Below are 26,851 nucleotides of genomic sequence, written 5' to 3' on the forward strand. Positions count from 1 at the left end.
TTGCGCCTCAACGTTTTCAAGTCCCCCCTATCGTTTTGCTGAGCCCATGTTTCGCTGGTCTGGTGTGCTTGTATCCGTTCCAAAGCATGCTTGAAGTGGCGGCCAAGTGCTAGGCTTCATGTAGTTACCTCAGGCCACAGTGCTCGTGCGCAATAAGCAGAGTCTCCGGTCCACTGGCCACTGCTCTTGCTGCTCGTAAGCCTGCTCAGTGAGTGGCTATGGCAGGATCCTCCGCAAATGCGTATCTTTTGATACTTATTTCCATGTGCACAGAGGCAGGTGCACTGTAACTAGTCAAGGCGCCTGCTGCTCAGCCTCCTCGCCGTGGGGGTCTACTGCATACCCCTTCAGCAGATATTGATTAATGTGCCAGATACAACTACATCCTCAGACTGTCAACTGTGCATGTAGAAGTTTCAGGCCATCCTCTAGCACTGTTCCAATGCCGCAGAATCTGGATGGGACATCCCGACTACAAGCGCAGCGCAAGGCTAGCGCATTATGTCCGGCACTCTCTTACATTGCAGTTGGCTCCGGCGGCTATTGCCCTGGACTTACGTTTGGAGATAGGATGATCTGTACCCATCAGTGTGGATGAGCCATTGTCAACCATCGCAGAGACGCTCAGAGTCAACGTAGGCCACACATTGATAAGCCGTAATGGATTGCTGGGCAGTCGTAGTACCCGGCAGCGCGCCTTATGGAGCTGTGGCAAGTGAATACGCTGACTTCCGATTCGCCTATCCATTAGGGTCCAGACACTTCAAATGGATATGCAGTATATGCTAGCCACGGTTCAGACTGCCAGCTGCATGGATCCTGTGACTGGCCATTAGACATCTTTACTGTGGTTGTAACACAGTGAAGTGGTACTATATACGCTTGCTGGCGATCATCCGCTATGCACAAATGTACCCGTCGGAGGCCAGTGTATCGGTCACTTTCTGCTGCGAAGGGAATGCTTAGCCGCTAGCACAGCCGATTCTCTACACCCTACTGATGGCTGTTTTGCGTATATCAGGCTTGGTATCCGCAAGCGAAGTATCCAGTTAGCAACAGACCAGGGTTATGTTCATCGGAGCAGATGATCAAGCACCAGAGCTGGATTGTCAAGTCCCAGAAGGTGCCACCTCTTCTGGAACGCCCCTACAAAAACAAGAACCCGACAGCGGAGTTGTGAGGAACTCGAAGTAAGGTCGATCAGGGCACTCTCCTGGGTTCGATGCCATGTTGATTCTAAGGTCTCAGATGATACAGGAACGCAAAGAATGGCCTCCGCAGCACGCCAAGATTGTGTCATGGAAAGAGCTTCGAAGACTACTGCTCGCTTCATGGACTCTCTTACGAGTATCCTATGCATCTCTAATAAGGATGAGACGTCCAGCTTAGCATGGATTCCACTACGGTGTCTAAGACAGAATCTGCAAGGGGGTCACTCATCACTATCTTTCTAATGTATCACTCACTGAAGACCGAGTTCCTATCATAAAGGGCCGAGGAAGAATGACAATAGAATCCATGCAATAGCGCCTGCATAGTTCATTCAGGGATGAAATTCCAACCTTGGGCCATTTGCCTTTTGACGCTCTCTGTGGATCCCTGAGGAACCTGTGAAGAGGGATGCATTACATAGAAATGATGCTAAGTAAGCTCGTGGTAACAATTCAATGAAGGCGCCCAAGACAACAAAAAGCGCACCCTCGTCAGCCAGGCAGATCGAGATCACTCCGCAGCCGAAACAACGACTGTGTGGGGATTCACGTGGGGATTGGAGGCGTGTGCTCGCTAGTACAACATCACGCTCTAACTGGTTGATGCTTCTGAAGCGGGGAAGGAGCACTCTTGGAAGACCGTAGTGTCAGAGGTGCAGTACTACAGGCCATAGGTGAGAGTCCCAGCAACACAGCATTTAAAGTATCGATAAGCGATGGAAATATCAGCTTTTAAAAAGGGAGTATAGATTCAATATGGGGGACAATAGGCTATCTGTGGAGAATACGTACCAGTTAGGACCAGAAGAGCCCCTCACGCGCTTGGCTATCAGGCCTCTGGTTCAGAAGGCTCTACAGAAGCAGTTTTTGAATTGGACATATGACGCTAAAACTGGGGCATCCAAGAGCCGCGACACTTGCGCAATGATACAGAATTACATAAATGATAGTGCAGTTGTTCCGCCTCGCTACAAGGTTATGGTTCAAGTATTTATTGTACCTCTCAAAGGGCAATGCGTCCGGCTTGCTACGCGTTCCGTCTGGGAACCGTCCACAGACAATTTGGTCAGCGAAACGTTCACTGGCCGTGATTACGCTGCAACTGCCCTTGTTTTTTACACATATAATGAGTGATGAGAAGCGCCCAATCAGTTAAAATCCTCTTTCTAGCTACTTCCCTAGCTACTTTTCTAACTACTAATTGGGACCAAAATGCTCAAGAATGTGACTGAGAGTAAATTCACTCGGGTAATACATTAGAAGATGCTTCGCTATTGCTGGCGCTGCTGTTGTTATAAGAAGAAACTTTGGCATTGAGCTTCTTGAGCTTGGCTAGGGCACTGGTATACATCCGCTCCAACCTTTCTATTTTCTTTTGCTGTGCTAGAATTATGGTCTCAACGTGTTTCTCCTTAATTGTGAAGTCTCTGCTGTACCACCCAAGTTTGTCTGCATAAACAGGTGTAAATAGGTAAAGAACACTGAAAGACCCGAGACAATATAGTATCAGAATTGAAGTTCGATAATACATCCCATAAATGGCCGAAACAACAAACAACGCCTCGACCGATATCCGAAAAGACTGAGGCAGCACTCCTCTCCTGTAGAGGACGCGACCAAGGTGCGGGTAAGGAACACTGGAAATAGTAAGCAAGCAAAGCACTAGAACTGATGTGGAAAATGTTATTTGCTTGAGCATCGGCAGTGGGAGATTAAGGGTCCGAAACCAAAAGTGCGACAAGGTCCAATCCTGCTCAAATAGCACGCACAGTAAGCCTGCCATGGTGGCTGTAGCCGGCGACGGAAGCCCGAAAAAGAAGTAGACCCCACCCTTGACCTGCTGGGCTCTCTTATTTAGGATGAAGCGGACAAGCCTGTAGAACACACAGAAAATATATACCCCCGCAAGTGTTATAGACCAAAGGCCACTGCTATAAGGGACGAAGGAGCTGGAGATGTGATGGATCAGTAGACCAACGGCAATTCCAAAAGACGTCGCATCTGCCACATCGTCAAACAACTCTCCGTTCTTAGTACTACCCCACTTCTCTGCAACACGGCCATCAAATAAGTCGAACAACTGACCCATCATGATGCATGAAAGGACAAGAACACTGAGTGTCCCAGAAGAAACAGTCGATCCAGGTGGGAGCACAAGGAAGTGTATCCCTAACAAACCGCAAAGCAAATTAAGGATAGAGACGCAATTAGCATACCAATTCTGGGGAACACGTGAGAGAAACTGTTCTATGGTAACCAGCAGCGTTGCAATGAACAATAGGGCGTTGGAAAAGTATTCTAGATGGGATACATTAAGGGATCGTCGGAATGTTAAAATGCGGAAAACATTTGTGTCATGATGGAAGAGGTTTTTGTTGTCGTTTAGAAGAAACTGAATAAATAGGCAAGTGTAAAGGCAGGAGTGCTTAAAGAGCGACCGAAGAGTATTTCGTGTAGCTTGGCGACGGATTGTAACGTTAGACCACGAGCTAAGAATGATAAAGAGCATAGCCAATGCAGGATCTATTAGCGAAATGTATGTAGCTTGCTCGTCGATAGATTGAGGATTGATTGCCTGGATCACTGAAGACACAGGCTGGAGCCGCGGAATCATTAGAAAGAAAAATATGGGAATGTAGAAGCACTGTTCTGAGTAGGGTGTTATGCACAGACGTGCTTGTGTTCCTAATAGCCACGGCTTCCATTTGGTGTGTTTGGCAGATTTTGTTCGCGTTTCAAGGTTGAGAATGTTTGCAGTAGATGCAGCCATACAGACGATGTAGAGCACCAGTGCTAAGGTTGTGTGGCCATTATAGAGCAAAAGAGACACTATGAGTCCGAGACCTAAGCACAGCCTAATCATTGCATTGGCTCCGGAACCGGTCCGTGATTTCATCAGATGTGAAAGCCCATACCCTGCAGTTACCCATACCAGTATGAAAAGGATAAGCAAGGCAAAGGCTGCCTTAGGCTCCATGCTATAGGGCTCTTTTTTTAAAGAGGTCAAGCTACTCGGTGAGAGTACGGACGGTGTCGGCAGCCTCTATCACTGAGAGCCGCCGCCCGGTAGCCATGCTCATTATATTGCTGTCTATTTCATTCTTCAAAGCCGGTGCTCTAGGATGACTTTTAGATACAGAGCTAAAGGCAGGGCTAGTAGGGCTGGAATAAAGCACATGGCTGTTGAAGCTAACGCGACGTAATCCACGTGCACTATCGCCAATGCTTGTTGCTTTCTCTCTGCTTATGTCGAGGGCGAGCTCATTGAGGGTAGTTTCGGCAAAGTTAACAAAAGAGCTGCGCTGGTCCACTTGTAGTTCATCCTTCTGTACCTCTGTCGTTCGCTTCATCTGTTCATATGCTGGATATGCTCTCTCAGATTGCGAAGTAAGCTCGTCTAGTTGCTCTTGTTTGCGTTTTAATGCACTCTCGAGAAGCGCTACTTTGCCTTCTAACTCACGGATCTTATCGGTTCTGATTTCTAACTGCGCAGCCTGGAGATTCTTTAACTGACTAAATGACTTCTTTGCATCTTCGAGAAGAACTCTTCGCTCGGTCTTTTCCGTTTCCAGCTGTGCTCTAAGTGTAATGATTTCTGCCCTGAGGCGCTCATTTTCCACATGTAGTTCCTGGTTTTCGCGACTGCTCTGTCTAGCCTCTTCCGGAGTGCTCTTGTTAGCATTCAACAACAGTACAATTGTATAGAGAGATCTATTGAGACGATTTAAGCATAGACATTCGGTGTCTTCGTCTATATATGAGGGAAGAGTGGAGATAAGACGGCCTTCGTCAGCGTGGTTATGACCTGTATTTGAAAATATGTTAATGTAATTCTCAAGGGCGTTGACAAGAAGCTCTTCGTTAGTCTGGTATTGGGTGACCATCCTCTTTAGTTTTGCAGTCTCCGATATTAAATTATTTTTCACCCTCTCGCTTAATTGCAGAGCCTTTTCAACGCTAGCACACTTTGTTTGCTGACCTACATACTCCGTTGTTACTCGCGCTAAGTCGGCCTCTAGTTGATGTAATGAGTCCTGGAGTGCGCGAATTTTCGTCTGATCCTCCAGTGCTTTATCGTGAGACATCAGCGCCACAGATGTTTGAGACTTTAGGTATAGAGTTTCGTTCTGCTGGATCTTCGCCTCTAGCTTAATAACTCGGTCGATCAATGTCCTGTTTTCCTGTTCGAGGGCAGAAACGAGCACATTCTGCATGTCGTTCGTTTTTTCCTCAAAGAGTAATAAATAGCAGATTGACATTGCCGTTGCTTATCATCGTCAAATGCAGTACTATATACCACATCCGATCCCAACCATCTGATAGCCGGGCATTGTGTCAAGAACCAACGAATACTTTTACTTCTAAACACTGAATTTCTAGCTAGTGCATTACTAGATGGAGAGGGTGTTTGCTCTGATGTGGCATCCGATACCAATGATGACGCAAACATATACCTAAAACTTAACCAAGCTTTAATCATCCTAGCACTCAAGCATAGCCTCTAGAACTCCCACTGTTCTTACTATAGTCAACTACTCAACATAAAAATTGTAGGATTGCTATCCCTTTAGCCCCATCTTGAGCTTTGGCTCCTGGACCTGATCAGTCTTGACCTCCTTGGTGCTCCAATCGATCAGCTCTCCGTTACCAACCGTTACATAATCGCGTGCGTAGTGCATATTGTTATCATTTCTGTCTAAGGGGTCCATAAGGACTCGCAAAATATCGTCTGCAGCCTTTTCTAAATAGTCCTCACTTCCCTTGGCGTACCTCTTAAACCCAGCATCGTTGCATACAAAATAAACGTGGGTTCCATGTGGAACAAGATAGTATCGCCCAACCTTTTCGTTGGTGAGAGCACCCTTTGAAGCTATGCACTTAGGCTCATGCTGCTCGCCAGAAACGTAGTAGTGCTTGCCTCCCGGGGCACAGAAGTGAAACCGAGTATACGCAGATTCTTCCAAGTCAAGATGGTATTGTGCTGGTGGGACACGCCATTCGGGTACAAACACAACAAACATGATTGGTCGCCGATTCTCCGACTTGTCCAGTGTCCGGATTATATGCTTGGCTGTTCTGTCCATGCACTCCAGCGTATATGGTGGCCCGCACTCAAAAGACCCCTCGGCAATATCATAGTCGAAGAAGCTGCCTAGACTGCCAAAGAAAACATCTATCTCGGGAAATGCAGAGCAGAATTGGGAAAAGAAGCAGTTAAGTGGGGAAGCAAAGCACTCCTGGCTAACCTCAAGGAAGCTCTTGAGGCGTCTGAAGATGTTCTCTGGCGCCGCAGCGTGGAAACTCGTCCCCTCAAACCTTTCCGTCCCAAAGAAGGTGTGGTATCGACGCAGCAATATAAAGAGAAGCTTACTGAACATCTTCATTTCGGGATCAAAGCGTTTTCCTGACGTCCTTTTATATAGCTCTCGTAACTTATAAAAGTGGATACTGGACAGTTTAAACTTTAGATCTAAGCTATGCGATAGGTTATCGGGTAGTTTTACGACATACTTTGCCTCCACCGTGTGCTCTATTCCCTCGGCCGTGAGAACTACCTCGAAGTCATCATCCGTAAATGCTGGCTTCTTTGTGCTGTACTCCATTGCCAAGTCAGCGAGCCGATTACAAATGCCATGGACGTCTGACTTCAAGTATTTAGATACAAACGTTGTGGCCGATTCGCTAGCAGTCTTAAGCCGAGCTTCCAACACATGAATATGAAGAATTGCAGGGTCAAAAGCAAGCAGGTCGCCTTCCAGTTGCTCAAGGTCCTTACGAGTTTGCTCATCCGTCTCCGCTTGCTTCTCGAAACGAGTCTTCATTCTGGTAAGAAACTGCATGGACACCTTTCTGTACTCTATTGCATCTGATTTGAGGCGCTGTGTGTCCGGATAAGATGGCTTAATACGCATGGGAATTGAGAGAAAAAGCTCGCGGGCAATGACATCGGGGTCGTCCTTGAGTCTCATCGGATACTTCAGAAGATTATTGCCTACCTCGCCTGCTATACTTTCTGATGGAGTGGCTAACATATCAAAAAGCCACCGATTAAGCGTTTCTTTTTGGGGATAGGTGAAAAGCTCCTTACGAACTTCCTCCTTGAACCATGTGCGCATATCCTTGACAAAAGAGGCCAGTAAAATCTCGCTTGCAAGGGAGGGGATAGGTACGCCCTCAGCCCCCTCCTCTATCTTCCTACGCACGTTCTCGAGCATGGGTGTTGTTTGGGCTGTAATGTAGTCAGTTACTAGAAAAGAGAAATCGTAAGGTTGCTCTTCAACCTCTGGGGTGTTCTTTGGTTTGGATCGTCGCCTGTCAAAGCCGCCCCGCTGGTTACCCCGGCCCCCTTTTGAGTTCATTTTATTTTATAAATGTTTACTTGCACCATCGATCGAACCCGGTAAAGGTCGTGGACGGACAGAATACAAATGGAGATATACAGGCTATCAACGAAAGCGCTTCTGGCGCAGCTTATACATTTTATTGCCGTAGCTATCAAGGCCAATCTCGTCCTTATTACCATAAACAGGGCCCGTCTTGCAAGCAGAGCGCTGGGCTTCTCGACGAACTTGTTCTTGCTTGACCTTTTCTATCTTACCGGTTATCGAGGTTAAGTCCTGGTTCAAATTGTCGGTGGACGCCGAGCTAAGATCGTCTGGGTCTACTCTCGCGTTTCCATGGAGTCTACTCTTGGTGTTTACCTTAGTTTCCCGACGACTTATATCAATGCGTTTGTCGTCACAAAATACTATATGCTTGGTCTTACCCTTCCCGGGTATCCGCATGGCGATGTCTTCGTATTCCTTGCGCAGTTTACGTGCGGTGGCGTCTAGGACGACGTCGGCGATGGCATCGTTGGGATCTTCCAGTGGCGAAGATGTGGGGATACTAACAAGCAAGCCTCCGTGCGTCCTTGCATTCTCCATCGCATGGTAGAACTCGTCTGGATTCTTCTGAGCTGCCTGCTGTGTTAGTGTCTTGATTAAGCGTTCTTTTGCATGGCTTTGCTCCGCCCTTACCTTATAATCTTTCTTGCGCTCTACATGTCCTTTCTTGGCTCTTGACGCAGGTGTTTGACGCTCCTTCTTTTCAATGCGCTTTATAAAGTTCCTCAGCTTCAATGACGTCATTGGGACTTCACCTTAGGCTTCTGGAAAAGGACAAAAATATTAAAAACATTGTAAATGCAAGTTAACAAAATATCAAGCTATCAATTCTTAGAAGAATCATTGGCGTCCTGGATTGAATAATTTACTTGGAGGAGGCTGACTTGCCGTGGACAATGCTATTGAGCCCGCAAACATAGAAGGGAGACGATCCTAATTCTTCAAATCGTTGTTGTGAGTGGAGATTGCCCATCTGCTCTTCAAGGATCTCTCTGATAATCTCCTCACACCCTGACTCTCGCTGTATAATAGAGAGAACCGCGTTGCCAACCGTGAACACATCCTCTAAGGTCCATCCACCGACGACAACATTGAGTTCAGTTGCTGTTCTCTGCGCTGCGCTGACTGCGTGCTTTACCTTCATTACCAGCTCAATCAGTGCAAACCTATTCTGATTTGTAACGAGGCTATTACCCACTGAAGTCATCATCAAATTATAATCGTATGCTGTCGCTCCCAATAACGACTGGTACACCGTTGTGAGGATGCGAGTAGTTAGCCCATACGTGACACCATTAAAAATAAGACGGGGACATATGACCCCTCTATCTGCGCCGTACTTGTATCCAGTTGTCATCACAAAGCTCAGCGTTATATAGCCGCTATAATGATAGGCTGTCGCAATGGTGGATGCAAAGAGGCCCACCGTTGATCTGAAGATCTCTACCTCACCGAGCGCAGGAGAAAGATAACATGCTGACATCAGCTTGCCCACGGGAAAATAGCTATAGCTGGGTACTTCAGCGTATGATCCTATCACCACATATTGTGCACTTGTACCAATGTATAATGCAAAAGTTATGTACCTTATTACATTCTCATTGACTGGAATGCACTGCAATACAGCCCCTGTAGTGGTATAAAGGTGGATCAGGCACTTCTCATCTATCTTTTTGTATGGAAACGATATGGTAATCTCCCTGATAAGATCTGTATTGGTCTTAACTGCCTTGTACCCATCCTTGTCAAGCTCAGACATACCACACGCTAGCCCGCCCAGAGAGTCCCCCAGGATGTCACAGCCAGGCAAATAACACATTAAATCTGGCCTAATTATCACCGACGAATATTTAAGAGAGGTCATCGCATGAACAGCGAGCTTGGTCCAAGTTGCTGGGCTCTGGATCTCTGTTGTGGAGAAGTTCTGTGTAGGAGCCACTCCAAAGCTCGCTACTCGCTCTGGACCGCGGCTGCGTGATCTATCGATGGATGAAGATGACAAAGAAATAAATTTCTGATCGCTCTTCAACCTTTCTTGAACATTAGTGTACTGCAGGGCTTCGTGCGTTATGTGGCCATAAATCGGTATTCCAGTTAAATAAGACAGCTTTTCGTAGTTCTTATCAAATTGCTGATATGCGTAGGGCATGTAAAATACCAAGGAATCGGGTGACCCACCCGTTCTAGTTATTGCATCTAATATGGAGCGCTTAAAGGCTGCTCGAGTTCGACCAAACTGCAAGTCTAACAGAAGATTGGTATGCATTGTAAGCATACGGTGCTCTTTAAGTGCCTCAAGGAGCATTGGATCGTCCAAGATTGTTATCCGGTTGACGTCCAGCTTTGACAAGGGAATGGCATCTCGATAGAGCCTCTGCAGTGCCAGCTTAATTTCTGCGATGCCTGTGTATTCCCCATCACATAGGGCAAGGATGTGCAGGCGTGGATCTACAAGCAAAGAAAAGTCAACAAAACTTAGGGAGTATAGGTCACGTCGTAGAAAGATACCGTTTTGAAATAGGTTATCAGAAGGAGGAGAACTTGAATGTCCGAGCAAAACCTTCTGACTGCATAGATTGCAAGGTCTGGTTGCAATCAGTATGCAGTACATATATGCATCTGGAGTGTATCCAATGCGAAAAGCCTTCTTCCAGAAATTTGCTTCAGATATCATCAGATCATGTACACATTGATTTTGGTTAATTGTCAGGTCTGACAAGCGCACTGCTAGCTTTTCGGTCGTAGCAGCTAAGTTATCGCTCAACGTAGCTTTGAGATTGAGCATCACCAGATGCATATTTGCATTGTTTTCTATCCGGAGTCTTTCCACCTTATCGAGGGCAAGACGCCTCCTGCCATATGTTTGAATAAGCAATGAGGCCCTCTTGCTTTTGCACACAAAAATAAAGTTCCTTCTTGCACAGAGCATTCTATAATATGCTTGAATTATAGTGGCTGATGCAGCATCTCTATTATTTGTGGTGGCAGTCATCTGCAGGCTAAGTGGTGTTGCAGTAGTTGTAAGCACTAAGCTGAAATACGCCTCTTCAGAGAGAGCACTAAGATTGACAAATGGCTTGAAGTACACCGAAAGGGCTAATGAGATAACATTATTGCCGTTTATGTGACCACTGAATGAAGGAGTATACCTAAATAATCTCTGCAAGTTATCTACAATAAAACCTATATAACTAGAAATAAACGCGTACTGTACCATCATTGCTTGGTAAACATTTGTATTTGTTAGAATCTTTCCGTCTACAACCGGAATACTAAAGTCATAGACAAACTCATGCGACAGCATATACGAGTACCTTCGCTTGTGTGCGGAGTTCTTGATGGTTATAGTTGCTTGTCCTAAGTGCTGCAGATTCTGGTATTCTGAGGGATACTTGAAAAGGGTGCTCAAGAGCGGTCTCTGGACACTCCTGAGTACTGGTTTTGCACCTTTCTCAAGTGCCTTTGTTTCCGCCACTGTTGTTGCTTCCACATTTGGTGATCTGTCTGTTCTATCTGAACTAGAGATATTGAACGTTATGGGCCCTTCTGTTTGACTCAAAGTAGAGGCATCTTCAAGCTTATGTGCCGTAGCTCCGCCGCTTATAAAAGAGATGTCATATTCGTCTGAGGCAGGCATGGCCTGGAGAGCTTGATCGAGAAGATCAAGATCAAATTTTATTGTACTAAAGTGTCTTGGAACGTCTTCGCGAATCCTGGGCTGGGTTGCACCCTGAATCTCTTCGCGCGTTCCCAAGACTCGCGCGATCAAAGTAGGTCTGACATCTCTTGGATGGCCGAAGAAGACAGGTCCAAGATCTGCATCCTTGGGCACGTCTCCACGAAGCATCATCTCGTACATGCCATAATGATCTATGTCAGCCACGGTTATGTCCTTATAATCGTCGTTATCATTGCTGCGTAAACTCCGCGACCGGGGTGGGGAAAGTTTTTTCGCCAGGGTTTGAATGGGGGCCACTGAGCCACGAGCCCCGGGGGTCTGAGTGCCCCCAGGTGCTCCGAACAATCTCGCATCTGTGTCCATGTAGTTTTTGGTAAAGTTGGGCTTCTTTAGCAGCGGGAAGTTAGAGTGCAGGCGAGATCGTGGTTCATAAGGCTTGGGGGGAGGGTTTGGGGGTCGAGTGTCGATGAGTTCCTTGGTTTTCTTTGCAAGAGACAGCTTTGTTCCTGATTTGGACACGGGACGGGGCGGATATGGTGGATTCTGTAACTTTGGAGGGAGGACGGAGTGCACTGGCGCGTCAATGACAACTTCATCCCTTAACGCCCCCGATCGATTCTGTGCAAGCATGTCCAGAAGGGCATGAATCCGGTCTGTTGTGGACATTCTTTTTTGGTCATGCCAATGTCAATTTGAAGTAAACTCAACGCGCTCTGGTCACTGCCCTCTCAGCTCACTGCTTAGCTGACACCACACAGACCTTTGAGGCGCCAAGGCGTGGTGCATATTTTGCTACAATCACGCTCCCATCGGTCTCCTTTACATCGTCCAAAAATGAACATTGAAAGGACGTGCATGAGATTAGAAGATTTACACGCTAAGCTGTTGCGGCACAAGCGTAAGGAAGTAGAGACCATGGTTAAACTTGGAATACTGGCGTCAAGCGTCAAAAATAGTGAGTATGAATCGAATCCCACTTTGCTGTTTCAGTCTGAGTTAAGAAGCTCGAGCACGCTGCACCAGTCCCATGGGACCCGGGACCTAGAGAAGCCTGCGCAGCGGAGAAGGTACGTGGCCGTCCTTGACACAAGCAACGCTTTCCACGTAATAAACATAATTGCACCGAAAGGTTGTGAAAACGTTGATCCAGAGCTTCGCAGCTTTTCACGAGTGGACATGGATCATCACATCCATAAGAACAAGCCAGTGAGGGACGGAAGAAAAGGGAAGAAGGACCGCTACAGCTCCGGCGCTGCTATGACCCACAGCGCGTTTATATAGGATATCTTTGGGTCGCCGTCGTACCGTAGCTTTACAACAACAGAGCTAGGAATATTGGTACTCGGATACGCCTGGAGCACAGTCGCCGGATAGAGAATAGATGTCCAGTTTTGCGTGTTTGTCTCGTACCATACGGCTAATACCCTGTCCCCTGCTTTGTACTCAGCCCCCCTCTGTGGGAACTTGACGACGTGCTTGGAGCTGACTCTGTAGGATTCTCTCTTCATGTTTGGCTGTTCTTCTACAATGTCCTCTACCACACACATGCCATCTGTAGTCTCAACTTCTATTAGGTTAGCAAGGATCCAGCACATCTCGTCATCATAGGGGACTTTCACGTATGCCACGACTGATTGGCCCTTCTGCATAATCCTCTTCTCGCTTTTTTATCTGATTTTTATTTTTGTCCTGGGCTGAACTCCTCCTCCGTGAAGATGTCATTTATCACGGAACAGAGTGCCATTCTCCGCTTAGCCGTGCTACCGCACGGTCTTTCTGACATGATAAAAGCATCAAAGGCGCATTTAAATCAATATCTTTTTAATCTGCTACCAACGACTCAGTCCCTCTTATTGGGTTATAAGGACATCGAACTTATAGGAGAAACAGCAGCACTAACGTACCATTCGTCTCATGTTCACTTTACAGCGCGGTGCACGCTCTTGCTCTTCAGGCCGGAACCAGAGAGCCTTATACATGCAACGATAAAGCATACGTGGCCTCGCTTTATCTACCTTCTCTTTCGCGGCTCACTACCCGTTTATGTTTCCGATCCAGGTGTGAGGTACATCTATAAACAGGGTGTCTATTGTGATAAGGACACCGGAGAGCAGCTTACAACGGACATGGTGCTTCAGGTGCGCGTGAAATCTTTCGGGGTGCGGAAGGGATCATACGCGATCACTTGTTCAATGGATGACCCGGAGTATCGCATTGTAAGCAAGCCAGAGCCTGTTGCCACAGAAGCAGAGACCAGTATCTACGATGGAGTGGACAGCGTGTCTACAGTCTGTCAAGACCCAGGTGGGCCATACTACGATGCAGACGAGTATGAGGCGATAGGTGATGAAAAGAAGGAAATCGACGCAGACTTCTATCAGGACCCTATCAGTGACCAGGTTTAGATTCTGGACGAGTAACCCCTGCATGCCTGGAGCCATCTCACCACATCCCGGAGAGTATCTCGTGCTGGGCGGTGGGTGTGATCAAGATCTGTTTCAGCATGTTTGCTGTCTCCGAACCAATACATGCATGCATATTCTGTCAGTTCTTGTGGGTAGTTTGTCAAATGGAGGATTCTTCCAATGTAAACTAAGGGTTTTATCAGCGCCCTAGGAAGCTGTATGGACAATGTTCCTGTCCCGCATAGCTTGGAGGTTTCCCTTGCTAATTCTGCGATTGTGATGTCCTCACCTCCAACATAATATATATGTCCGTGTGCCCCTGCTGATATGGCATTTGCAATAGTGCGTGCTGCGTCGTCCCGGTGCAGAATTGAGAGCCCACCAGGGGTGATGAAACTAAGGCGTCTATGAATGTACTCCATGACATTTCCCGCTGTCACCAGACGATCATCGTTCGGGCCGTATGTCTCTGCCAGACGTAGAATGACAAGTCTGCGCACGATATCCGGGGATTGCTTTAATAGAAAGGCTTCAGTATCACGCTTAGCAGAAGCGTAGTTCAGGAGCACGGGCACAGGCTTTTCAGACAGTGTTCTTCTCGCTGGGCCTGCTGCAGCGGATGAAATGTAGATGAAGTTGACTTGCTTGGCAGTGCGGGCCAGTGCAGAGATCAGCGTTTTAGTATATGCAAAGCTACTATCGTATGCATTAACACGAGCAAGGTCGCTCCATGCTGAGACTGCTGCTAAGTGGACCACCGTGTCAAATTGTAAGTTTCTGATTGCCTGCTCTACAGTCACGGGGTCATCAAAGTTGCACTCACAAAGGTTGTGTTTGACCTGACTAGAAGAAAAGAGTTTGAGGAGGCCTTTTGTATCACTGGTTTTGCGATGCGTACAGATTAAAGAGGCGCCGCGCTTAATTAACTCTGAGGCCAGAGCCAGGCCGATGAAGCCTGTTGCCCCTGTAAGCAAAATGGTGCTGCTGTTAGTGAGTGCCCATCCCTCACAAGACATGTATGCCCGGCACAGCAGAGACTATAAAAAATCTCATGCTTTTCTTCAGAGATGGATGCTGTACCACTGTAGAAGGGACTACTGCAGACGTCCTAACTACTGCGCCCCGGGGTGCATACACCCGCTTTTGTACCGTCCATCGAGACCGGATCCTGTATCTGGCCGAGCATGTTACACGACTCCGCAAGTCCCTTTTGGGTATGTTAGATGATCGCTATGTGGAACTGTATCATCTCTCCATACCCAACATGAGTAAGCACAGACAAGAGGCGGAGGACAAATTCACTGAGGCTTTTTTGGCTGAGTATATGATAAAGGCTGCTGACTGTATGTTGAAGCAGATTCCGACCGGTGACATACGTGTAGATGTGCACCTATCTGCATACGAACCTGGATTCCCCATGTTTGCGCTGGGCACTCCCGTTCCTAATCAAGATGAGACCAAAGACACAGTTATTCTGGAGAGAGGAGAGCGAAGAACACCTACCATAAAGGATACACAGTGGATTAAGGAGCGCAAACCACTGGAAAGCTTTCTCGGAGACACCGTGGAAGAAGTTGTTCTAATGGATGATGAAGGCTATCTTTATGAAGGAATATCATCTAACTTCTTCGTGTTGTTGCGGAGGGACGACGGAGCACTAGTCCTTCAGACGGCAGAAGACGAGTATGTTCTTCGGGGCACAATTCGATCTATGGTCTTATCCACTGCCAAGGACCTGAATGTTTTGGTCGAGATGTCTCGTCCCAGAATAGCAGACATAAACAAGTGGATAGGGGTCTTCATCACTAGTACTACGCGTAGAGTGAAGCCTATTTCTCGCGTCTTCCTCGACGGAACCACTTACGACTTTTCTACAGACGAGCCTTCCCGTTTTAAAGATGCAATAAGACAATCCGAACTTAGTCATGGATCTCTGATAGCAACTGAATAGACCTAACCGTGTGGCTTTTACTTCTACGACGAAGTCCAGGCCAAAATCGCTGAATCTAGGCCTGCCCCCCGCATATTGCAACACTAGCGCTGGCACCAATTCTATCTGCTCCTGAACACACCATTTCCTGTGCCGCTTCTGCGCTGCGGATGCCTCCAGCCGCCTTGACCTTCATCTTGTCTCCAGCAACCAACCTCATAATGCGTACATGTTCGGCCTTGGCCCCTCCAGCCTTGTGCATACCCGTTGACGTCTTGATGAAGTCGGCTCCAGCAGCTAGTGAAAGAAGAGATGAATCAATGATAAGGTCATCGGTTTCAAGACAGGTACACTCTAGGATCACTTTCAGAGTAGCAGGCTTGCTCCCATAATGGCAAACACTTGCAACCGCTTTGATGTCCTCATAAACCTCTTTGTACATGCCAGCCTTCAGCCATCCACAGTTGATCACCATATCTATTTCCTGGACACCGAGCTGGACGAGCTCCCTCGTTTCTGATATCTTGGCTGCAGTCGTCATGCATCCTAAAGGAAATCCTATCACACAGCACGTCTTGACTTCAGATCCAGCAAGTTTCTTTGTAATCTGTCTGGCGTAGCAGCCATTCACGCAAACGGCAGTAAACCCAAATCGGACTGCTTCATCACAGAGCTTGTCAATGTCAGCAGGGCGTGCATCCAGGTTTAAATTAGTGTGATCAATGTATTTGGCCAGATCGCTTGCACAGCTTCGTGGAAGGGCCCCAGGGTTAACGCTGGGACGAACGGGGACTCCAAGCAGGTCCTCCAGATGGCGAGCGCGCTCCTCGATGAGACCAACAAGTGACTCCATTAATTGGCTTTTATTTATTATAAAACCCTTTAGCAATGATACAGAACCTTACCTACTTCTTTTCGGGCGGTGGCGCTATTCCCAAAGCATCGCAGAGCTCATTGCGTGCACCATTTATTTCTGTTGTTGTTAGAACAGGCCAATCGTAAGATGTCAAGATCTCCACTGCTCGCTTCACAGTTGCATCATTCGGGGGAGATGTAATAAGTAACAGCTCAAGAATTCCGTCACACGCTGTGTCCCGTAGCCTGCTAATCTTGTGCCCAAGGAAAAGAACAAGCCCCTTGATGGCTCGCTCATATGTTTTTATGTATCCACTCCGCTTCGCCACGATTCCGGCACCAGCAAAGCAAGCCACCACTACCTGAAGTATCTGAATTCTCGATATCCCCTTGCCTAAAGTTATGAGGTTGCCTAGGAGTTCGAAGAGCTTTGAGTCGCTCTCTATAGCTACATGACTAATCAGAAGGAAGTTTAGCAGCTTAATTGAAGCATCGGTTACATTAATAGAATATGAATCTGTCAGATTGGAACGTTGTACAGTCTTAGTAATCATATCGTAAAGAGCCATCTTAGCTATCTCACCCAAGGACAGAAGCCTTAGCTTAAGATCGTCAGGCATGCGAATTCGGTTTGACGTGGAGCCTGTGAGCAGAATCTTCTTCTTTGACTTGTCGAATATTTCAGAAAGAAAGTTAACAAGATACGTGGATGTCGTCTCTGACATGACGCCGAAGGAATAGGAGAATGCTGCTGCTGCCATGCCCGTATAGCTCTCATGGCCCATAAAAAGAACAACCAGAACATTAAGTGCGGTATGAGCCAATCTTGGCACGAGGGTCAACAAATTGACGGTAGAATCATCATCTAAGGGGTCATCATCGCGAGACTCGCGTTTGTGTAAGTCGTACAAATAGTTGTTGGAATCTATCTCTTCCCGCTCTTGCCGATCTCGACGAGCTTGCTCCTTCATCTGGGACACGATCTTCTTTTCTGCAATGTAGTCCTGCATGTACCACTCCAGGTGATCCAGATTGATGCCAGGGACGAAGATAATCCTATCTTTACAATCTTCATAGAAAGAGATGAGAGAGTCAATCCTCATTATATCAATTCTGCTGCCAAGAAATTCTATAACTGCGCAAATATAGGTATCGCTAAGAAATGCGGTGACACAACCGTTTTTACGCAACACGCTACGCAAGATCCGGAAGCCCTTTAGCCGTACCAGACTCCCTACGTCTCCTCGTTGACTAGAACTGTAATCGTGAAGGCATACATTGAAAATCTTCAAGAAGGATTGCTTCTGTGCATCAGTAATATTGTCAAGAGCCAACAGGGTGCTTTCAACGGTGGAAAGGATATACAGGCGTAGAACATAGCCAGAGGGAGAAATCCCCTTATCCAACTCCGTTAATATTGCACTCAAAATGTAGCTGACTTCTTCGCGTCGAAAAGAGGCCGGAAGAAGCCCTAAACCGGTCAGATATGCGAGCTGAGATCTAAAGTCTGTGTTTTCCAGACAATCTTTGAAAAACTCATTTGAAAGAGGAGATACCGTGTTTGCTGTATCCCGCATAACATGTGCAGAAGTAGTTCTTTCGGCTGTGACCCGCATAGACGCCGTATAATAGTCTGCCAGAGCACGTAGCGCCAGAATAACGTCATTCGTGTTAGACGTATCAAACATGGCAATTGACATGCTATCTATGGTAGAGGTTATAGAATGCTCTAAAACGGATAGCAAATAGAGCAAGTATACGGAATATATGTGCTTATTTAGGATAGTTCCGCCTGTGAGATTCGGATTTGTACTTGCAAAAGCCTTGATCAAGAGAGCGGTAGCACTTATGATACTAGTATTTGCATCGGCGTTGTCCCTAAAGCGCTTTCCCCTTGCAAACAATTCGGATTGCATAGTCGACAATTGAAGAATTAAGTTATTAGCTTCTGAAGCACGAGAATCTTCAGAATCAGCCAGGAGAGTGAGACTGTTTGCAATACCAAGAATAAAACCACAGTATGAGACCCAGTCATCTTCGCAGGAGGTGTCTTTAAGACAGTCCACTAAAAAGCCGATGATCCTGAGGGCGCAACCGCACCTATCCTCTGCCCCACCTAGAGCCTGTATTAGCAGGGGTAGAGCGCGTGCAGCATAATCTCGAATAGCATCATCCCAATGGACAAGATATCTATCACAGATGGCTCCGACAAAATTTTCTGCATAAGACTTATCCAAGGCAGCTAATCGAGGGGCAATCTCCATGTAGCTGATCTTTCGGGCGCCCAAAGAAAAGTAGTCGACCAGCGCTGAAGATAGTACAGCCGAAGGGACGTATGGATCACCAACACGGCCCGCAAGCTCCTGAAAGGCAGCAGCAGCTGAGCGGCGGAGGTTAATTTCTCTGTCAAAGCAGGTAACCACAAGCAGCTCCGAGGCTAGTTCCGAGCAGACGTCACGCAGCTGCACAGAGGAGGAGTAGACCCGTGCCAGTGCCCAAGAGACAAAGCATGCAGAGTCCTTCACAATGGACCATGCCCCCTTTTTGCGCTCAAATCGAAGAGACTTTTTCGTCACATCAAAAACCTCTGGTATTCTGCTGGGGGGTAAATAGCCGTGTCTTATAAGCTCTCCTAAGGCCATATTTGCCCCATGCCACGTTTCTGGTGTCTCTGCCGGTGAAAAGTAGGATAGTATCTCGACAATAACTTCGTCAGCAAATAGAAAAGGGAGCCGACCCACAACAAGAGCAAGGCCTCGGGCAGAAGATAGACGGATGCCGGTGTCATCATCTGAAATACCGACCAGGAGGGAGTCTATGAAGTAGTCAAAAGACGGAGGGACATAGAAGCCCTCCAGCTCGAGCAACTTCTCATGGTGTAAAAGAATTCCTTCTGCTTCAGCATCTAGGAGTTGTTTGCGCCATCTAAAAGGCTGAGTTGGAAGATACATTGATGCTAATCTAGTCGATAGCACAATGCACAATCTTCTAATCTCTCTGCTATCATCCTTGAGTAATATGGACAGAGTATGCTCCGGTGTCTTTATAATGCTATCTCCAAGCAGCCTAATGTGGTCACGCTCAGAAAATCGTACTATGTAGCTCAGGGTGATCAAGTATGCAGGAGTTCGATTGACAGTTGTGTCCCTTCCCCGCCTAAGGATAGGCGCAACGCAATCTTTGTTTCGGACAATTTCAGCAGTGTATTCTCTTAGCTGCACATTGAACTCCTCTAGAATAGAGGGGAGCAGAGTGTCTCTGAGATCCGGGCGCGTAACAAAGCGTGCCAGCATTTCGGCCGCAATAATGTATTCCTTGCCCATGGATTCAAATGCTTGCTTAGCGAGTGTGACGACGGTGTCTGGTAAGGTACCGCTACTGTCTACAAGATGGATATCAAATGGTACTCCAACCAGGATGGAAAGAGATGCAAAGAGCACAGACACAACTTGCTGTTTTGCATTAGAAGAAACATCCTTCTCATCGTAAACATCGTTGAACGATGGGATAGTGATTTCAGAAGGGTCTGTTTCTGGATTATTCTTGTCGAGACTGGCGATAGAAAGCTTTTTAGCATCCCAGCCATACCAGCGGGAGAGTAAGTGGATGCAGGGCTCCAGGTGCGTGACACTGTTAGGGAAGTAGCGTCCTACGGCAGAAAGCTGTCTCACTTCTATCAATAGATATAGCATAGTGTAGAGCCATGGCTGCGATATCGCTCCCTTTTCAATATCCTTCTGCAAGTGTGCGACTAGAGGCTCTGCCAGTTGGGCGAGGTGGGTGTCCAGGAGGTGAGGAGACTCAAGATATTCCCTGAGTTGTACGCCATACCGCAGAGCTAGCTGATAGCCAAACTTCTCAACTGTCTCCTTAAGCGCTCGCTCAGTGAGAGAGATCAGATCCGCTATGATATCTGTTGAAGGCATGGACTCTGCAGAATAAACAAACTCAATATTTCATTTCACCATGTCATATTAAAATGAGTGACATCATGTGACGGCAAGGAATCAAAAACAGATGGCTCGGCTTGTGGAGATGCTCATGGACATTCCCCCGGTTTCTCGTGTTGCGGCAATTACGGCTGCATTCCTCTCTCTGGGCACAACGCTTCGCATTATGAATCCGTTTCTTTTTAACCTATCGTGGCCTGCGATTATTTACAGGGGCCAGCTGTGGCGCCTGGTCACGTCCTTCCTCTACTTTGGAGACTTCAGTATAGGAGTCATCTTCACCACCGTTCAGAACATCTCCTACTTGAGGTCCCTTGAAAAGGAGACGTTTGCTGGCCGGCCAACAGAGTTCTTGCTCTTCTTGTTCTTTCTTTGGGCGTCTATACTTCTCATCAGTTTTATCTATTCTATGTTTTACGTCACAACCCCATTCTTCACAGGGGTCATGTATCTCTGGGGGCGGACGAATCCCGACAAGCTAATTAGTTTTTACGGGATCATCACCCTCCAGGCCTGTTACCTGCCCATAGTGTTCATAGTCATAACGCTCTGGCAGAAGCAGAGCATTATCCCGCTCCTAATTGGTGTGGGCCTCGGGCACGTCTTCTACTTCCTCTACGACATTTGTCCGCGTGTGTATGGCACGTCTCCGATTCAGAAAGTAGCTCAGCGAATTGAAAGACTCTTTAGGCGTTGAACAGATTTGATCAATCTGTAAATTGATTGATAGAATTAATAGAATCAATAAAGATTGATTTAAAAAAATCTATTAATTCTAATTGATGACCAAGAAAATAAAAATGTTTTCGTACTATCCTAGGCCTAGCTACTGGCAAGGTGAATTCAACTGCATGCCCTCTCGTGCTCGCTATGTGCCCACTGCAAGGACAAGATCCCCACCTCGCTCAGCAACATCTCTACCGAGATCCACGCGGGATTTACATGCTTCCAGAACTGCAACGTTTAATCCAACAGTATTCAAAACATACAATCCCGAGGCTCGAGCAAGCTTCACCAGCAAAGAGGTAGTGACACTCACAGGGCCTGCCCCAAGATACATTGATGGCCATGCGATATACTGCCTCGAAAGCGTGCAGGATCCTCATGTACGAGTCGTGAAGGGAACAAAAGTGCAAGCATTTGATGCCGGCAAAGTCGTACTGGAGTTTCAGCTCCCATATGGTGTTTCCGCTACAGATATTAATGTTTTGTTCGCAGAGAATAAGCTGAACATCCAGGTACCGCACTGTTTATCAGCAACTCAAGAGTGCCATATAGTAGATGTTGTTGACGGTCTTCTGGGTGATGAATACGATGAATATGGTCATTATGAAAGCCTACAGGCCGAGATAAACAAAGAGGAGCAATTAGAGAGGCAGAAACGACAAGAAGAGGAAGAAAGGCGGCGATATAGGATGCTAATGGAAAGGGAGCGAAGGAGAGCTGAGGAGCAAGCATATACACAGTACAGGCCCAGAAAGTCTGATATTTTTGAACCAAGCGGATATTTCTTTCCATTTTCTAACCAGTCTAACTTTTCCCGGTTATTCTTTATGTAAACCTAACACATGTACTTGGTACTTGAGTCGCCAATGATAATAATGGAATAGCCAACTAGATATCTGAGGCTGCTTTCTGCAATGGCATCTGCAAGACACGAATAAAGCCCCTTTTCTCCCTTAGTCCACTGCTTCATAAAATGTGCAGTGATATTGTCCAGCTCGCCAGAAATACCGTCCCAAAGGGTGCCGAGCATCAGTGGAGAAGAAGAATAGTATTGATATGTTCCGACTTCATATCGATGTCCAATAGGGATGTGGCTCAGAGAAGAGCATCCCATGAAGAGGCAAAATGGCAGCTGCTGAAGCTCTGCGATTGAGTTTAACGGAAGAACTGCTTCCCCGCATCCATGACCAGCAAAGAAGAACACGCCGTCCGCTGTCTCTTTTAAGAGGGCTAGAGGTTGTCTAGAATCTGCTGACCCGCCCTCTACTTTCCCCAACAGGCCATCCCAATTACCAGGCAATTCTAACATTAAGCCTTTCATACGCTCCCGGGTGCGCCTTAGATCTCCTAGTGGATCGATCAAAAAGCGTCGCTGCGGACCGATCCTCGTTTCTGCACCGGCATGGATTCGTGACACCATCGTCTCGGGGGCAAAGAGAGGACTATGATCGAAAGGAAACCTATAAAATGCGCTGTCTGTATTAAGAACAACTTTAGATACTGCCATTTTCACAGATGCTTGGCTTAATTTCCGTAAAATATAAGCAATCTTCACGCAACTAAGAAAATATCTAGAAGCATCACCAGCAAAAAGGACCGTGCTTAGCTCCTGCGCTGCTTCTGGGGACATGAGAAGAGTAGAAAATTGTCGACACCCAGAGGCAATCACACTGTCGAGTGTCTGCCTGGCACCCAATACAGCTGGTGTTTGTGCTATGCTATCATAGACTTGTGAAAAAGGTAGAGAGAACAACACCAAGTGCAAGGAGTGGAGTGCAGCAATTGCATTAGTAGAGTCCTTTAACTGCATTGTAAGATAAGAGCACGCCAAATTAGCTGATGGAAGAGCAAAAGTAGATAGGTCGCTAAGAATGCCTACAATAAGGGTCAGGCTAACAATAATTAGCTCCAGATCTGAGTTTCCTCCACGGGAAATGCCCATTAGCCCCAGGATAGTTAGTGAAAACGCTGATTCTTTGCCTACACTGGCAGTTACGGAAGACAGGCTCTTCAAAGGCTCAATGGCCAGAGACATCACCTCCATAAGTAGTCGGTAAATCTCCAAGATGTCCGATTGAATACACTCATATTCACAAACCGATTCTCCTCTAAGAGTGTCCCTAAGGAGGTGAGTACATATGTCTAAGTTATATTTGGGGTCTAGAAGTCCTTTCCATGCACCAATGAAAGCAGGGAGTAACTGAGTAGCGCACTTTTGCATCTCTGCATTGGCGATTATAAGTGTTTTGGCCCATTGGGCTTTGTCCGATTCAGTAGGCTTTGAAGTCTCCAAAGTAGACAATGCAGCTGCGTGGCTGAAGAACAGTGCTCGCAGTATGTTGCCATGTAGATGCGCAAGGGTTCCTAGCCAGGAAAAGCTACCTTGGCTTGTGGAGCTAACAGCTGCTGCTAATAAGGTTGTATAGCTGGAGAGGGCGTCCACACCACAAAGCCTGGAAAGAATCGTCATTGCTGTGCGAATATCTAGAGATCCATAGAGCTTAACCGAAAAGCCTTTCAAGTTGATAGCTGCTGATAGAGAACATCCCTGCTCCGAGGCTTGGCTCAACGCAGCGTTATGAGAAAGCGATGACAAACATTGACCACTCGGTTCCTCAAGAGCATGAGACTGAGCAGTCATAGAGCGACTAAAGACATCGCAAAGAGAAACAATACGGACATAATGGCAATCTGCAGATGTAACCTTATAACTAGCAATGTCTGATGCACACCGAGGACAGAGTGTGTAATTATACGATGCGCGAGCAAGCGACTTGTGTAACGATAATCCGGGTGTGACAGAATGAAACGGACACTGCACGTCATAAGATGGTGATACTATTAAAGTTGCAGCTCTCTCTGAATTAGAAACAGCCCAATCAATTAGCTGATAAACCCCAGCAGTCAGGCCTGGCTGCACCAAGAGATTTCGCGACAGCTCCTCGTGCTCTGTCTTGTAAATAGACGCCTTGATCAAGGCTATTCTATTCAGAAGAACAGGGGTTATATCTTGTAAAATCGGCTGGCAAGCCAGTTCCAACGACTTGAGCAAGCCTACAACGAACTCTGTTGAGCTCCCACTGGGAGATGAGAAGAGGCTATACTGTAGTTCGGTCGTCACAGATATATCTGTAAAGTTACCTACAAGCAGCTCCAGGAAGGGGCGCAGAATGCCCGTTAGAGCCAACCGGTCCTCGTGATTGAGTGGAAAGGTAAAGTATCCATACAGCTTTCCAGAATCGCAGCAGAGCACCTCACAAATAAGGAGTATTGCATAAGTAAATGTGAAGATGTCTGGCCGTTGTAGCAAAGCAGAGATCTGGGAGCTAAAGGCTCTCAAACCGGACTTGACGTTCATAAGCTGCTTAAGAGTGCGTGACCCAAAGAGCAGAGCGCTCCAGTTTTGCGGCGTATATATAACTGCCTCAGTCGCAGAAATGAGAGCAGACTCTGCGCGTAGGTACGCCAGCGACGAATAAATGTCCGAAGTGCACAACACAGTGTCGCCAACGGATAAATCCTCCAATGCAAGATCATCGTGATGCATGGAAGGGGGCACCTGCTTAACAACTTTCGTGCCGTGTTGTCCAAAATCTGTCTCGAGCATGCGACAACGTGTTAGTTCATCAGAGACCATCGAGAAGAAGTCAAGGCATGTCAACTGGAGAGTGTCGTGGTACTTTCGTGAGTAGAAATAGACCATGATAAATTGGTCTAGAATGATGTATCCGTACATAAGCAATAGGTAGAGCTGGGAAGTAAGCCTTGCCTTTGATATGTAGGACATGAGCGGAGACCTTTCGATGATAGCTTTCACAGAGAGAACCGGAAGGTCGTTGAGATGCAACGCCTGTGCTTGCCCCATTGATAAAGAAACGGCTTTTAAGAGGAACTGTACTGCAAAGCAGCGATGAAAGAAGAGCGCATGCATGCCATAGATAATGTTTTTCAGGTGATTTGTATTAACATACCCCTGCGTAACAAGCCTCTTTGAAAAGGCGTCGTAAACACCTCGAACAAATTTAGTCAAATTAGTAAACGAATGCTCTCTGCTAAATATTTCACACAATCTCGTAATGTCTAACTCAGACAGCTCAATAAAGAGAGGTATAGTCTTGCAGTATGGACCCAATATCCCCAATGCAAAGGGATACGTATGAAGGCTCCCATATACAAAGGAAAGTACCGAGCTATAGAATGACGCACTGGACAAAGCGGTTAAGACGGTGGTACGTAGCGTTTCTGTAGCATGCTGGTCACTAGACAACAGTGGCATAAGTATTTGTAAGAACACATCCAATTCTACGGAAAAACGAGAAGCAATCCGCGTGCACGAGCCACTCATTGACGGAGTTTTTAGGTTGGCTTTCTGGGGGTCTCCCTCAAAAAGCTGTATGATTTGGGGACAGAGACAGTAATTGGCAGCCTCTGCGGTGACAAGAAGTAGAGTTTCTGCCATGTAGAATGTAATCATGACTCCCTCTACAAGAAGTGGCAACTTGGCTGCGTTCTGCGCCAGAGCTGATAGCTTGTCCGAAAGTAAGTTGTACAGCACATTTAACTGTTTCACCGAAGAAACCCTGTCTCCAAACACAAATGTGTACTCTAGGATGTGGAGATATGGCTGCAAAAACATAATTATGGGATTGTTTTCGCGTAGCATTGTACAAATCAGTGACAGACTGATCAGATCACCATCAAAAAGCTGCCGAACACTTTGTGTGTACGCCTTTGTGGTTTTCTTGAGAAGACCAGTGGTAGCAATCCGGGTTTGATCAAAGTTAGGTATCAAATTTGTTTCATCTAAATAAATTCCCTTTGTGTATAAAAAGTACGTTAAATAATATTGAAAAGATTGCCACGGATTGGATTTTTTTGATTTAAGAAAGTCAATCTTGTAGTGTACTCTGGTACAGCACTGTTTGAATAGAGGCAGTAGCTCGTGCATAAACCTGTCACCTTCTGAATCAGCAGTGGTTGTTGTTGACGAGGATGACTCGCTCAGCTCAATGGAGTACTTGTGTTTGATAGACAGGAAAAAGGGAGTGGGAACGAGGAACGAGAGATAGGTTCCGTTGATATCTAAGAGCGTCTGAGTGTTTGGATCAAATGTAAACATAAATGAAACTACAAGGTGGTAAGCAAAAACCTTCAGTAGCTCTTTGCAGTCGGGTATATAGGGTGTCCCCATAGCAACGGTTACTAACACTGGCTGAAGCTCCTTAGCGGAAAAGGAACCCAGTAATTCAGTGCACACTGCCGTGATTCGACTATAACACGTCTCTAGGGGAGATGCTGACGGTCTTCTAGATCCTGCCTCAACGTCCTCTGCAGCAGAGCTTGGTTGGGCATGTAAACTTGAGTACTGGATTATGTACGAAATGATAGTTTGCAGTGGGCGTGTGGACAGCTTCTTCAAAAGAAGGAATGTCTGGGCAAGTATCTCCAAAAGGCCTATCAGTACCTCTAATTCATAAAATTTGGCAATGGGCTGCTTCAAGCTGGTAATGTGACGCATCATGGTCAGCGAGATGTTTTTGACCGTATGCACCGTGCTCCCAGCAAGATTCCCTTGCGCAGCATTTGCCAAAAGAGCTCCCAATAAAGACGTCAGCGTGGATGACAGAGAATAAAGCTCATCTGAAGACATAGGCAGTGAGGCTACATTTATGTGCGTCAGTATCCGCATCAGCACGCCATCTAATTCTT

At 46.7% G+C, this 26,851-nt stretch overlaps 16 protein-coding genes across 16 annotated transcripts; 6 read left to right on the top strand and 10 right to left on the bottom strand.

Annotated features, from left to right (window-relative positions):
* Positions 1–1,967: 1,967 nt before the first annotated feature.
* Positions 1,968–2,345, top strand: GL50803_006812 (Tctex-1 family protein; the record flags this gene model as incomplete). The annotated part of the gene is made up of 1 exon (XM_001707684.1): positions 1,968–2,345. One exon carries the CDS (start codon positions 1,968–1,970, stop codon positions 2,343–2,345), a length of 378 nt encoding a protein of 125 aa, XP_001707736.1.
* Positions 2,346–2,451: 106 nt separating this feature from the next.
* Positions 2,452–4,188, bottom strand: GL50803_0017427 (CDP-diacylglycerol--serine O-phosphatidyltransferase; the record flags this gene model as incomplete). The annotated part of the gene is made up of 1 exon (XM_001707685.1): positions 2,452–4,188. The coding sequence occupies one exon, from the start codon at positions 4,186–4,188 to the stop codon at positions 2,452–2,454; it is 1,737 nt and encodes a 578-aa protein (XP_001707737.1).
* A 31-nt stretch (positions 4,189–4,219) lies between these two features.
* On the bottom strand, positions 4,220–5,425 carry GL50803_0017426 (uncharacterized protein; the record flags this gene model as incomplete). Its single annotated transcript, XM_001707686.2, has 1 exon — positions 4,220–5,425. One exon carries the CDS (start codon positions 5,423–5,425, stop codon positions 4,220–4,222), a length of 1,206 nt encoding a protein of 401 aa, XP_001707738.2.
* Positions 5,426–5,770: 345 nt separating this feature from the next.
* Positions 5,771–7,570, bottom strand: GL50803_0024111 (Phosphorylated CTD interacting factor PCIF1; the record flags this gene model as incomplete). Its single annotated transcript, XM_001707687.1, has 1 exon — positions 5,771–7,570. The coding sequence occupies one exon, from the start codon at positions 7,568–7,570 to the stop codon at positions 5,771–5,773; it is 1,800 nt and encodes a 599-aa protein (XP_001707739.1).
* An 87-nt stretch (positions 7,571–7,657) lies between these two features.
* On the bottom strand, positions 7,658–8,341 carry GL50803_001894 (putative U3 small nucleolar RNA-associated protein 11; the record flags this gene model as incomplete). The annotated part of the gene is made up of 1 exon (XM_001707688.1): positions 7,658–8,341. The coding sequence occupies one exon, from the start codon at positions 8,339–8,341 to the stop codon at positions 7,658–7,660; it is 684 nt and encodes a 227-aa protein (XP_001707740.1).
* A 121-nt stretch (positions 8,342–8,462) lies between these two features.
* On the bottom strand, positions 8,463–11,942 carry GL50803_0024113 (uncharacterized protein; the record flags this gene model as incomplete). The annotated part of the gene is made up of 1 exon (XM_038045982.1): positions 8,463–11,942. One exon carries the CDS (start codon positions 11,940–11,942, stop codon positions 8,463–8,465), a length of 3,480 nt encoding a protein of 1,159 aa, XP_037902044.1.
* Positions 11,943–12,110: 168 nt separating this feature from the next.
* GL50803_0029081 (uncharacterized protein) lies at positions 12,111–12,557 on the top strand (the record flags this gene model as incomplete). The annotated part of the gene is made up of 1 exon (XM_038046028.1): positions 12,111–12,557. The coding sequence occupies one exon, from the start codon at positions 12,111–12,113 to the stop codon at positions 12,555–12,557; it is 447 nt and encodes a 148-aa protein (XP_037902045.1).
* GL50803_0015130 (SGF29 tudor-like domain-containing protein) lies at positions 12,515–12,925 on the bottom strand (the record flags this gene model as incomplete). The annotated part of the gene is made up of 1 exon (XM_001707689.1): positions 12,515–12,925. One exon carries the CDS (start codon positions 12,923–12,925, stop codon positions 12,515–12,517), a length of 411 nt encoding a protein of 136 aa, XP_001707741.1.
* Positions 12,926–12,991: 66 nt separating this feature from the next.
* On the top strand, positions 12,992–13,681 carry GL50803_0017422 (RNA polymerase I subunit A43; the record flags this gene model as incomplete). The annotated part of the gene is made up of 1 exon (XM_001707690.1): positions 12,992–13,681. The coding sequence occupies one exon, from the start codon at positions 12,992–12,994 to the stop codon at positions 13,679–13,681; it is 690 nt and encodes a 229-aa protein (XP_001707742.1).
* On the bottom strand, positions 13,678–14,697 carry GL50803_0010148 (Nucleoside-diphosphate-sugar epimerases; the record flags this gene model as incomplete). Its single annotated transcript, XM_001707692.1, has 1 exon — positions 13,678–14,697. The coding sequence occupies one exon, from the start codon at positions 14,695–14,697 to the stop codon at positions 13,678–13,680; it is 1,020 nt and encodes a 339-aa protein (XP_001707744.1).
* Positions 14,698–14,732: 35 nt separating this feature from the next.
* GL50803_0029078 (PyridoxaL 5'-phosphate dependent protein) lies at positions 14,733–15,632 on the top strand (the record flags this gene model as incomplete). Its single annotated transcript, XM_001707693.2, has 1 exon — positions 14,733–15,632. One exon carries the CDS (start codon positions 14,733–14,735, stop codon positions 15,630–15,632), a length of 900 nt encoding a protein of 299 aa, XP_001707745.2.
* A 55-nt stretch (positions 15,633–15,687) lies between these two features.
* GL50803_0015127 (Deoxyribose-phosphate aldolase) lies at positions 15,688–16,464 on the bottom strand (the record flags this gene model as incomplete). The annotated part of the gene is made up of 1 exon (XM_001707695.1): positions 15,688–16,464. One exon carries the CDS (start codon positions 16,462–16,464, stop codon positions 15,688–15,690), a length of 777 nt encoding a protein of 258 aa, XP_001707747.1.
* A 52-nt stretch (positions 16,465–16,516) lies between these two features.
* On the bottom strand, positions 16,517–20,392 carry GL50803_0010145 (Tubulin specific chaperone D; the record flags this gene model as incomplete). Its single annotated transcript, XM_001707696.1, has 1 exon — positions 16,517–20,392. One exon carries the CDS (start codon positions 20,390–20,392, stop codon positions 16,517–16,519), a length of 3,876 nt encoding a protein of 1,291 aa, XP_001707748.1.
* A 91-nt stretch (positions 20,393–20,483) lies between these two features.
* On the top strand, positions 20,484–21,113 carry GL50803_0015126 (Derlin-like protein; the record flags this gene model as incomplete). The annotated part of the gene is made up of 1 exon (XM_001707697.1): positions 20,484–21,113. One exon carries the CDS (start codon positions 20,484–20,486, stop codon positions 21,111–21,113), a length of 630 nt encoding a protein of 209 aa, XP_001707749.1.
* Positions 21,114–21,216: 103 nt separating this feature from the next.
* GL50803_0015125 (uncharacterized protein) lies at positions 21,217–21,975 on the top strand (the record flags this gene model as incomplete). Its single annotated transcript, XM_001707698.2, has 1 exon — positions 21,217–21,975. One exon carries the CDS (start codon positions 21,217–21,219, stop codon positions 21,973–21,975), a length of 759 nt encoding a protein of 252 aa, XP_001707750.2.
* A 2-nt stretch (positions 21,976–21,977) lies between these two features.
* Positions 21,978–26,831, bottom strand: GL50803_0090767 (Separase; the record flags this gene model as incomplete). Its single annotated transcript, XM_001707699.2, has 1 exon — positions 21,978–26,831. One exon carries the CDS (start codon positions 26,829–26,831, stop codon positions 21,978–21,980), a length of 4,854 nt encoding a protein of 1,617 aa, XP_001707751.2.
* Positions 26,832–26,851: the final 20 nt, after the last annotated feature.

The sequence above is a fragment of the Giardia intestinalis genome, chromosome 4, assembly GCF_000002435.2.
Source record: "Giardia intestinalis strain WB C6 chromosome 4, whole genome shotgun sequence".
NCBI lineage: Eukaryota > Fornicata > Diplomonadida > Hexamitidae > Giardia > Giardia duodenalis.